This window comes from Protomyctophum parallelum (assembly GCF_964188405.1).
Source record: "Protomyctophum parallelum genome assembly, chromosome: 5".
NCBI lineage: Eukaryota > Metazoa > Chordata > Actinopteri > Myctophiformes > Myctophidae > Protomyctophum > Protomyctophum parallelum.
The window spans coordinates 3120763-3133369 of NC_139702.1; the positions used below are offsets into that span (position 1 = coordinate 3120763).

Consider the following 12607-nt stretch of genomic DNA (forward strand, 5'->3'; position numbering starts at 1 on the left):
ATTTTGTAAATTGCACCACTCATTTCAGGCCCAGCCCTTGATACAGTACTAGGTGGCATGCATTGCTAGAACATTCCTAGCATCATTGATCTTACATTTCAAGTCAATTAAATGTGTCGTATCATGCTGTCCTGATTGGGAGACAGTGTAGGGGAGACAGAAGGTAGACTTAGATGAGACGGATAGATGAGGGAGACATCTGGCAATCAACCAACAGCTGCTTGTTACTGTAGATTGGCAATGGTCACCACTGGCTGTTGTGCACTCACTTATATTTGATCATGTTGGTGACAAACAGCCAGTTGGTTAACAAGCCTTTACATACTGTGTAGACTGTAGAGATACTTGCTGACTAAAGCCAACATGATTCTATCCAGTAAAAGTGCTTCAAACTTTCAGGCATTAACTATACTTTTCAGTTAACAGTTTCCGTGCTTTGAATGGATTACTCCAGGTTATTGTCGCTGCCATATCGGACATACGCGCCTTTTGTTTTATGTGTTTAATCCGCCGTAATGTAAACAAAAAAAAGAAAATCCGTCATCGCCGCGGAGAAAGAGAGAAGATGCATCTGTTTTGAGATGAAACCGGAAATCGTCACATGCTGTGGGCTGCTAGGGCTTCTGGGAAATTGAGGCCAATGTAAACGAATGGGGTTCAACGCCTCATGGAGGAGGGTCCTGTGCTGCGTCTTCCGGGTGTACCAAGATGGCGGGTGGTACGATCGTTCATAACAGACAGAGGAAGCTTTTTTCGCTCGATTTTCGCGGATTAAAAGCCCAAATAATTCAGCGTATGCTCTAAAGGTAATACAACAATCTCGGCAGTGAAGGGGGGTTGATTAAAAGTCCGGTAAATCGTTTTCCGCAGTCAAACTGTTAACACTTCACACCTGTGGATTTTAACTGTTGCCCAATTTTATTTTACGTGTCTTTGTTTACTGTTCCTAGGCGTCGCCTGCCAATGCCGGCCACACAGTGCCCACTGCTGACGAGGACCGCATTACTCAGGAGAATGAAAGATCTGTCCCACGAGAGGAGAAAAAAGGTGTTAAGATGGACATCAGAAATGCAGAGGGCCATGCAAAGATCAGCGGCGAAGATGAATATTTTGAGGAGACTCATAATCCTAACAGCAAGGTCATTCTTCTTCATTGTAAACTCTGTAAATATGTCTTCCCCCCAAAAGATACAGAGAAGCACCTGAAGGGACAAAAACATGCTGATAATTTACAAAAGTCGGTTGAAAGTTTGGAAGAGGTCTGTACTCCTCATGGCAAGCTCCTTTATTTCCACTGTAAACTCTGTGAATGCAACGTGGCACGTGATGTAAAAGACCAGCATCTGAAGGCAGAGACACACACAAGAAGATGTTATGCCAAGAGGAAGGAGGACAAGCTGAGAGATATTGCTGAGAAGACCAGCGGCCAGGATGACGCTGCTGGGAAACAAGTTGATCTTGATCTTCCCAAGGTATTTGATATAGATAGTTAGTTTTGGTAGTGAGTCTGGATGCCTGGGGATCGAAACCGGGTTCTCTTAAGGGCCCTGTTCCAAAATCTTTTAAAGACCCAAAAATCAATCAAGACTTGAGCTTATCAACACTGCTATAGAGCCTAGTGGGTCCGTGAAGTGACCTCAAGAAATGAGTGACGCATGTCAGTCTAATACGTTTTTTGAATCAATTAAACAAAATCACTTGAACAAATCACTTTGCACGTGGAGGGATTGGCACGATATTACTTTATTGTCAGTTTGTCTTGTGATACAGCAGCCCACACAACACATAATACACATTTTGTCTTGTGATACAGCAGCCCACGCAACTCATAATACACAAAGTTGACACGCCAAAGCAGAACAAATTGGAATACATAGTATACATGAATAAAAATCACACCCGTATGAAGGGAGGGGAACTCTTTATCACGCTATGATTAGGTAATGATGATGTAAAACAAACGGTGTCAAAACAAACATTAAATTCTCTTTATTGTTAATGGGATTTTTTGTGTTGGGGACAAGAGGACGTAAATTTTCCCTTCATTGTCAATGGCGTTTTAAAAACAAACCTTGAACTAAAAACAAACATTAAACCTGTATATAGGAGGGGCTAGCGCCCCTCACAAACATGAAGACAAGCAGTGCTGTCCTTCATTGTTCTATTTACTGGCCCTTGGCCACGTTCTAAATTCAGCCTCAAAATCGACAGATGAACAAAGCACTTCTTTAGTCCGTTTAGATTGTGTGTTTACGCGTACAGTATTAACACTTTCAGGGCAGACGTTACAATTTTTCAAGAATTGCATCTTTCTAGTTCGAACCGTTTGTTGTCCAGCTTGACTGTGTCCTCGTTTTCTGTTCCTACTAGGAGTCACCTGACGATGACAAAGACAGTGAGAGAGAGAAGAAGAAAGATGTTAATGTGGATAACAGGAATTTAGAGTGTGATATTTGGCGCTCAAAAAAGATCAGCAGCGAACATGAATATGTTGAGGAGGTTCTTGATGCTGTTGGCAGGCTCCTCTGCTTCCGATGTAAACTCTGTGCATGCACCATACCAAACCATGGAAATACCAAAGAGCTGCACCTGAAAGGAAGAAGACACAAAGATCGAGTAAAAAAAGAGAAAAAATTCAACGATTCAGAGGATGAACAACTGAAATGTTACGTTGCGGCTCGTAATCCTGCTGGCAAGGTCACTTTCCTCCTCTGTAAAGTCTGTGAACGTAGCATAAAGCTTGGTGATAAAATACAGCACCTGCGGTCAAAGGCACACAAGAGAAGATTAGAATACATGCGTTTATGCGGCAAGAAGCCGGGAGACGATGCAGATGAGAAGTCCAGCTGCAAGGATGAAGCTGCTATGAAAGAAGTGAGTAAAGACCAGCAGGATGAATATTTTGAAGTGGTCCGTACAAATTATAGAGGCAAGGGCATCCGCATGTTTCTCCGCTGTAAACTCTGCGAATGCAAAATAACACAAAAAGACCAGCACATGAAGACAGAGAAACACACAAGAAGATTAGAAATCAAGCGTTACTTTGATGCCAAGAAGCTGAAGGAGGACAAGCTGAGAGACAATACTGATGAGAAAACCAGCCACAAGGATGAAGCTGCTGAGAAACAACAGAGTAAAGACCAGCAGGATATTAAGGTTGGAGAGGAGCTTTCCAATGAGCTCGCTCACTCATAACATTGTGTCTATGGTGCATGTACTTTTTAAATGGCCATAACTTGCGCAATTTTCAACCGATTTTCAAACTGTTTGGTTTGTTATACACATCAGATGACACTGAGTACTTATAATTTACTGTCCTATGAAAATAACATTAAGCAGATAAGCATCCTGAATCATAGCCACGTTGATAATCTTTGTATATCTGTCAAGATTTCAGCGAGTTAAGAGTAATTTAGTTTGAGCAGATCACCAGCTGCCATAGAACGTACCAGAAAAGCACTGTGCTGTTGAGCCTGCGTTGCGTCACTAGCCTTATATACTATGGGCTATATCTTGTGCCACACCTTCACCCTTCACCCTAAACTTATTTGCCATTTTTTTACTATTTAAAAAAACCTTTTAAAATAGTTCAAATAGCTGATCTACAAGCTCACGTGTAGATGTAGATCGGCTAGTTGAACTATTTTAAAATGATTTTCAAAATAGTAAAAATAAGTTAAGGGATAAGGGTGGCGCAAGATGGAGCCCAGCTTTACGTGTCCTTGCTTTCTGTACCTAGGAGTCACCTGACGATGACAAAGACTGCCACACAGTGCCCACTGCTGACAAGGAGGACTTCACTCCTCGGGAGAATGACAATTCTGTCCCAGGAGGGATGCAGAAGAAAGGTGTTATCGAAAAAGATGAATATATCAAGGAGGTTCTTAATCCTATTGGAAAGGTCATTCGTCTACACTGTAATCTCTGCGAATGCGCCATAACGCACTATCACAGTCACTTGAAGTCCGAGACACACCAAAGAAGATTAAACCTCAGGCTTTACTTTGCTGCCAAGAAGATGAAGGAGGACAAGCCGAGAGACGATACAGATGAGATCAGCTGCAAGGATGAAGTCGCTGGAAAAGAACTAAGTAAAGACCAGGACGATATTAAGGTTGCTCCCACACAAGTCTGCAAGCCGGAAGCAGAGGAATTGGACAAGATTAATTCTGGACCAAAGGAGACGACCAAGTCATCTAGCTCTGCTGCTGGTGATGGAGAGGTTTCTTCCAACAAACCTGCTGATCTTGAACTTCCCAAGGTATTTGATATAGTTGATCTGTTTTGCGGACTAGTTTTGCTTTTACCTCAGTAGAGATTGGGCTAATTAATTTATCTTGCATTTATTATCTGAGGCAGATCTTAGAAAAGCTGAGGCAGAGTAAATACTGATCTGATGTGATCCTAAAGGAATTTCCTTTGTAGCAAGCGTACCACCACTTTGACAGGGAACAGGGTGGACACTTACATTAATTTTTTCTCGGTTTTAACTTTTAACATGTCGACCCTATACTTGACACCAACCTCTTAGGCCTCACCGGGGCCTGTCACCCTGGCAACGGCTGCTCCAGAGACGTCAGAAGCCCATTCAAAAATGTTGGGCCCGGTCGTCACCACTGAGCACCCACACCCTCCTGTCCCCCAGGCCATGTGCTCCTCTGACCAGCTGGACACAGCTGTGCCTCAGCCTGTAGCAGGTAGCACTGCTCCCTCTGTTCCAGCACATATACAACCTGCTTTAATATGTTTATTTAAACTGGGAATGTTACTGTAGTTTAATACTGAAATACAAAATCAGCTGAAAAGTCCTAATGCATTTTGATGTCTTCAACTACAGCCAATATGGACTCCACCCTGGCAGAGGATTCCCTCGCTGCATCTGCTCCAGCGGGGACAGCCGGATCACCTGAGGGTTCCACCAGCCCCCATTTGGAGGTGTGCTCCTCTGGTGTGGAGCCTACAGCAGGAGGATCACCTGAGGGTTCCACCAGCCCCCATTTGGAGGTGTGCTCCTCTGGTGTGGAGCCTACAGCAGGAGGATCACCTGAGGGTTCCACCAGCCCCCATTTGGAGGTGTGCTCCTCTGGTGTGGAGCCTACAGCAGGAGGATCACCTGAGGGTTCCACCAGCCCCCATTTGGAGGTGTGCTCCTCTGGTGTGGAGCCTACAGCAGGAGGATCACCTGAGGGTTCCACCAGCCCCCATTTGGAGGTGTGCTCCTCTGGTGTGGAGCCTACAGCAGGAGGAGAGCAGGAGAACCAAGGTCCAGACAGCCACAGCCAGGCTGAGGAGTTGGTGCCAGAGAAAGTAGAGCCGATGGGGGATTTCGAGGACAAAGAGAAGATGGCTACCTCTGTCTCTGGTAGGATCTATGAATGTGGTGGTGTTTAGAAATGATACACACTTTGTAGTGGATTGCTCTTTAAGTTATTATTTTTGGGGTGCCATCCAGCTTTTCAGCCGACAATTTTTACATTTTACTGCAATCCTCCACATGAATTTGAATGGCTAACTGATTACTGAATGTGAATGGTGTGTGCCACAACTTGGATAATACAATACAGTCAAACAACAGCATGTTGCCCCTGACCAGTCTGTAGACATATAGTACTTCATTTTACTCTCTACAAATATAAACACACCCAACATTCTCTTTGTTTTAGCGAAGCGCCTTATGTCTGAAGACGAGAGGTCTGAAAACGAGAGAAGGGAGGACGAACCTACGCAGAAAAAACAGAAGACACTAGCTGCCACTGCTGACAGCCCTCCTCCCTTTGACCCTAATAGTGCGGAGGGTGAGATGCTGTCCATGCCATCCACTGTAGGATCGATCATTTACATGTTCAATACGTTTCCATACATTTCTATTGTCCTTGATTGCTCAATGTCTGTGCTTGTCTATGCAGCCCCTGCAGGCATGGAGTTCCTGGTTCCCAAAACGGGTTTCTTCTGTCAAGTGTGCAACAGCTTCTTCAGTAGTGGAGAACAGCAGTCAGAGCTGGACCACTGCAAGAGCCTGGAGCACAACCACAACCTGCAGGTAGGACCAACATACACAAGACGTAGGGATGGGGTGGGTAGGGTAGATAAAGTGGGTAAAATGAAACCAAATGGAGCCGCAAGGATCCATTTGGTTTTTACACTAGAGTTAAATTATTGTTAAACATCTTCATTACTTACTTTACAAGAAGTCCACACAATTTGAGAATGTACATTTTATTTTGATCAACTTTTGTCTGTTTATTGTGGACGAAATCTTATCCAACAACAACATATTCTTTAGTTTTGCGTCTGAGAGGCTCAAATGCAGAATAAATAATCGGCCATGGCATTAAAAAGGTTGAAAACCACTGCTTTACAGGTTTCCCACGGTCATGAAATACCTTTTCCAGGCCTGGAAAAGGTTTGGAATTAATCAAATGTTTTGGAAAATGCTATTGATTTTGTTCATGTCCCAAAACATGTCTAGCATTACGTGAAATACGTTCAGCCCCTAATGTATACCGGATGTCACGTGGACACGAATAATAGATACGTTATGTTAGCTTTGTAGATCTGTAGTTATTTTTGTCACGTGAGACCTTTGCTGGAGTCTGTCGTGGGGCATTGACGGCATAGGTGTAAACCGTAAGAGAGCCTCATTATTGCACCGTATGATTTCTATTGGCTTAGAAATGGGATGACGGCCCAGGCCGTAGCGTAACGGTCTGGGCACCGGACTGGTAATCCAGTCGCAGTGTGCCGCGGGTTCGACTCCCGGACCCGACACGGCCTTTACTGCATGTCATTCCCCCATCTCTCTCCCGTTTCCTGTCAGCCTACTGTCTGTCCCTTCAAAAATCAATAAAAAAGGCGTAAGCCGCAAAAAAATATCTTTAAAAGAAATGGGATGACATACTTTGAAGAAGTTATGAAGTTATGAAGAAAATTCATTGTTAAAAATGTGTGGGAAACCTGAATTTAGCAAGACACCGGACCCCTAAATGAGCCTGATTGTCCCCAGATAGGAGGTATAGGGCCTTAGTCCTACTCCTCCTCCCAGCCAACACTCCCCACTGACGGGTAGTTACCCCCCCTTTTGATTTACATCACATGCCCTTTTGATGTCCCACAATTCAACATTTTGGTTTTAAGATGTTGATATTAATTTTGTATTCATCCTTAGGACCCCAAATCACACCCTAGAAACTGTGGAAAGCATGAGTGTCTATTTCAAACAAAGTCCTCCCCCAGTACTCAGAGAGGATGAAATAGGGCCTCCCTCTGGCAGATATAATTACCACCACTTAGAATTCAAGGATGTTTCTGCACTTTCAGTGATAATGTCAATGTCAATGACAATTGGTCCTTCAAGATGTACAACTCCTAAGAACTGCAGGCTGCTGCCCTCTGCTGGACATTGTGGGAACCTTTGTGAACATGTGCATTTGAGCCAATTAAGTAATTTGCTGTATTTGATGTTGGATTCTGTTTTTTGTTTGTTCTTTTACAGAAATATCTCAAGAGCAGGAAGACAACCTCTAGCTGAACATTCATTTATTATGAACCTGAATAACGGAGTCAAGTCAATCCTCTCCTTAACAATGTTTTGTCACCCATAAACTGTCCACATTTTCTTGTTGGTAAACATTTTGTTATTGTCACTTTTCCTTTTTATTTTGTGGTACTTTGATTAATCATCATTGAAAAACAAGCTGTTTTAACGAAAACTTATAAAGAGAAAAGAATATTAATAAATGTATTTGGTCTTTTCTTCTGGTGACTGACTTCTGGTGTTAATTATAATTGCCATATTATAATTTATAACGTGTGTTCTGATTTTCAAAATGCCATGCTAAATATTTGGGACCCTATAGCTTTAGGCTTTATGTAGAAATGTCTGACATGGCGTGAATCCACATTCCTCACCATAGAAAATGTAAAATGTAGGGTATTTTTCATTTGAAACAATTAACAAACAATTAAACAACCCCAGAGAAACCGTGAAACTGAGCCAAGATAGTATCTTGGGTCCCAGCATTCAGTGTATTATACATTCCTGTGTATCTGCTGTAAAACCAGAGCGGATTGGTCCTTTACCTCTGCACCAGCACTGTTGTGACTAGGATGCAAGATTCATTCAACCTTTTGAGGGGTGCTAGCCCCTCCAATGCCCAGCTTTCTCTGTCCCCTTAGCGATGATTTGATTGGCTGAGGTCAGAAAAGTGAGGATGCCAAAAGTGATGAATGATAAGAGCGCCCCTCTAATACACCGAACCTAGAAAAGATGACAATTTATGTGTACATAAAAGTCCAGTGTAATTATATTGTAATTATTTGGAGTTATGTTTTAAATATGTTTATGATTGCTTACTGGTTGTAGAAGTTGGTCAATGTTTGGCCTTCCTACAGTACTGACTTATACACACATTAGCAATATTCCTCTATGTGCTAATTCTTAAATGTGTTGGTCATCCGATCTGTCCATAGCGCTGCGCTAATAATGACATGTTTTAGAGACTTCATTAAAAGGACATATACAGTAATAAGTGTCAGTTTCATAAAGATACAGTTCTTGATTTAAAACCCATCCATGGGCTCCCTGGCCAGGGAGCATGGATTTGATAATCCATCTATAGGCCTACTCTCTGTGGTTTTTTTGATTGATTGATTGATTGAAATATTTATTAACAGTTTGTAGGATTTACAGTACATTTTAAGCACAAACTCAATACAAAGACTGTTAACTGTGAGTGGACGACCCAATTAAGCATTACACTTGTTTACAACAGGGTCCACATTGTTCAATTCATCAAAACATTTAGAGACATACAAACATTTAGAGACATACAATAGACATTTCTATGTAGCTAAAGAACAGAACAGGAATTCATCATAAATTGACCATGATGGTCAGGTAAATTGGTAACGCAAGTCAACAGGGAATCAAAAATCATTCTGAATCATCAGGGACAGCATGATGGTGACCTGTAATAGATCTTTGTACCTGGAGAAAATAAGTGGGCCAAGGATGGGGTGGAGCGCTACTGGGGTAAATGGATAGGACGTCTTCCCACTAGCATTCTGTTATCTTTATCCAAAACTCAATTCATTCACCTTTTTTGAGGGGTGCTATCCCCTCTCCTATGCCCAATTTTCTGTGTCTGTTTTACTCTAAAATGTATATCATATGATCATATCCCATCGCGGAGAGCTGTCCGGCGAGCTGCCCACAGATCCCGGCGAGCTTCCCACAGTTCCGACAACATATCTTCCTGATGGTAAACTGGCGAGTTCTCCGGACACAGATCCACGCACTCCCGACCAGTGGGAGGCAGCAATGTGCCGGAACTAAGGCATCTAGACTGCCGGAAATTCACAAGAAGAAGAAGAAAGCCTGAGCCGAAAGTGCGTCGCTCTGCGTCTGAAGAGAATAAACAAACATCCTGACACACAAATCCAAGGAGTTCCACATTACAATACGTGATAAAAAGGTACAATTATATATCTGTGTTGTAGCTCTGGTCCATAGCTCTAATGCCTGCAAAGGCATTAGAGCTATGGACCATAGCTATCTGTGTTGTAATGAAATGGAGTTTGTGAATCACAATGCATGTGTGGGATAAATAAAGGTCTTTAGCACACACGGGGAAGAGAAGTTGTCTTGCATGCATGCGCACTGTTTACATAGATTTTTGCACATTATATTATTGCGTTGTTTACACGCGTGGACTGGAAGCTGTGCTGTAGTGACTTGAACCCGCACGTTTATTAAGCTTGTTGTTTTAACATGACGATCACAGAGCAGCCACTGTAACGTTAGTGTTACACGTTAGCATTAACATTAGCATTAGGAAACTGGAGGCTAGCTCATTTGCTTGCTAGCTCACTTTTTGCAGCCCCTCGACTTAAAGGGACACTTCACCCTTTTTGCAAAAATAATATTATGTTTATGATGACGTTTTAGAACACTTTCCTGGGGTCTTTATGTGTGTAATATGTGGTTTTAGATGTCATGCAAGACATGCATACTGGGCACTTGCTTCCTGGACTACAATTTCCATAATGCTTTGGTGCACTGCTCCTCCTTGTGGATATGTAGGCCAGGAAGTAAGTGGACACTACTAATCATGGACACTACTAAAATCTAAAATATCTAAAACCACAATTTCACACACAAAGACCCCAGGAAAGTGTTATAAATCTTCTAAACGTCATTAATATATTATGTTTTTTATGCAAAAAGTGTGAAGTGTCCCTTTAAGTAAAAATAAAGAATACACTTCCGCTACTCACCAAAACAAAGATGGGTTTAAGTTGAAAGCCTACTTTGCTTGTCGGGAACACTCTGAGCCGTCCCCAACTCCCCATTATTGTTTATGCCATAATGACGTCCACAAATGTTATAGTAATAGTTGCAATTAGGCCTTACATGTCAAATGTTCAAATGTACTTTAACTTATTTCAGACCATTTTCCAAAGCATACGGGCTTCTGGTGTGCACTCTTCTGGTTACCCAGTACCAGAGCCATAGAGTAAGACAGAGTTATGCAAACTCGGTTCACTTCATGGGGCCAGTCCAATGGTGGCTCTTCTACATAGACTTCTATTGAATGGGGACAACCGGAAGTTTACGGAATGCATTGGAGTCTATGGGCTCGCGCAAGTACATGAACCACGTGACCGGGCTGTTTTCTGCCCCCTCAATATCGCAACTCTTCTATTAGATGGATCTGGTTGAAAAGACCCTCAGCTCTGAACTCGGTAGAATCTGCACCTGGCTCGCTGATAACAAACTATCCTTACACCTGGGAAAAACTGAATCCATTCTCTTCGGATCAAATAGTAATCTCAGCAAGGCAGATGGCTTCTTGGTTAGAGTGGGTGACAATATTATCACACAAAAAGATGAAATTACCTACCTAGGTTCTATCCTGGAGGCCAATCTTTCCGGTGATAAAATGGCCACCAATGTAATAAAAATAGTCAATCAAAGAACAAGATTCCTTTACAGGATCTCCTCACTGGTCAACAAGAAGACCTTAACAGGAGCCCTCGTACAAGGTTTCTTTGACTATGCATCCACCTCTTGGTACCACAGCACCTCAAAGGCCTTTAAAACAAGGCTCCAGACCTCCCAAAACAAACTGGTCAGGCTCCTACTTGGCCTCACCCCCCGAACCCACCTCACCCCTGCCCACTTTGACAGGCTGGGATGGCTTAGGGTCGACGACAGAGTACAGCATCTTGCAATGGGTCTGGTCCACAAGATTCGATACACCACCAAGATACCCATGTACCTGTCTAAATACTTCCTTAATGTAAACGAAGTCCACACCCACAACACCAGAGGGAGTACAACAAACCATGTACAACCCAGATTCGGCACAAACAAGGGACTAAATTATTTTCGCTCCTATGCCACCAAAATGTGGAACGCCCTACCAACAGTCATTAAGACATGTGAATCCCTTGACTCCTTCAAAACCGCTCTCAAAGGGCACCTACGGATGGCTGCAATTAGAAACTGGCCTCCTGTTCTGTTCTTTAACTACATAGAAGTGTCTATTTGTATGTCTCTAAATGTTTTGATGAATTGAACAATGTGGACCCTGTTGTAAACGAGTGTAATGCTTAATTGGGTCGTCCACTCACAGTTAACAGTCTTTGTATTGAGTTTGTGCTTAAAATGTACTGTAAATTCTACAAACTGTTAATAAATATTTCAATCAATCAATTAAAAAAAAATCTTGAGAACATAGAATGAAACCATATGTACCCATAAGGTTCCATTTGGTTTCAACAGTTATAGCAACAGTTAAATTATTGTTAAACATCTGCATGTTAAACATCTGCATGGCCTGAGAGGCTAAATCTCATCAAATGGTGGTCCGTTGCTCAAATGCAGAACAAATAATGGTCCTTAATATGAAAAGGGTTGAAAACCCCTGGTTTAACTATTTGCATACTACAAGCCTAACAACAACCAGAGTTGGTTTTATTTTTTTTAATCAACACGCTTTGATTTGACAATGATTTGACAATACCTGTTAGCTGTCTGGGTGCCTTTGGCAGACAAGGAACGGTGTCATTGCTCCTGGCTTCTATGCTGCTTCTCACTTTAAATTGTTTACTTTGTGGATTCTACCGTGGCTGAAACTGTACTGTACTTCCATACTTCTGATGTCTCAGTCTTTAGTTTTTGAGTGGTGCAACCACTCCAAGGAACAGCTTTGTCCCTATGGGCCTATGGGACTATCTATGGGACTTTGTTTAGAGTACCAGTAGGGGGTGCTGTTGCACCACTCGCTTCAGACTGGTCTGATTTTTCTTTAGACATAAATTCAACTTGTGTTCTTCTGAGCCGGTAGTACTGTCACATTGTCAACTCATGCTTGCAGGCGAGGGTGTGGGGCCAACTCTCGTGAGAGATATAAGCCAACCCACCCCCAAATCAAGTCGAATACAAGCCAACTCTTGTGAGAGAAATAAGCCAAATCTCCCCTCGAAAAAACAAGCCCAATAATATGATTGATGGCCATATAATCCTAATCCTAAAAAGATTCAATGCATTATTATAATTATACTATACTATACTATTATACTACTATATAAGAATGAATGTTTT

The 12607-nt window shown here is 42.3% G+C and overlaps 1 protein-coding gene across 1 annotated transcript in view; it reads left to right on the plus strand.

Annotated features, from left to right (window-relative positions):
• Nucleotides 1-12607, plus strand: part of LOC310859198 (uncharacterized protein) — a 70122-nt gene that overhangs the window by 21725 nt on the left and 35790 nt on the right. The window contains exons 19-20 of the mRNA XM_083765599.1: nucleotides 951-1472; nucleotides 2371-3156. Coding sequence (XP_083621725.1) covers nucleotides 951-1472; nucleotides 2371-3156 — 1308 coding nt within the window. The remainder of the gene's footprint in view (nucleotides 1-950; nucleotides 1473-2370; nucleotides 3157-12607) is intronic.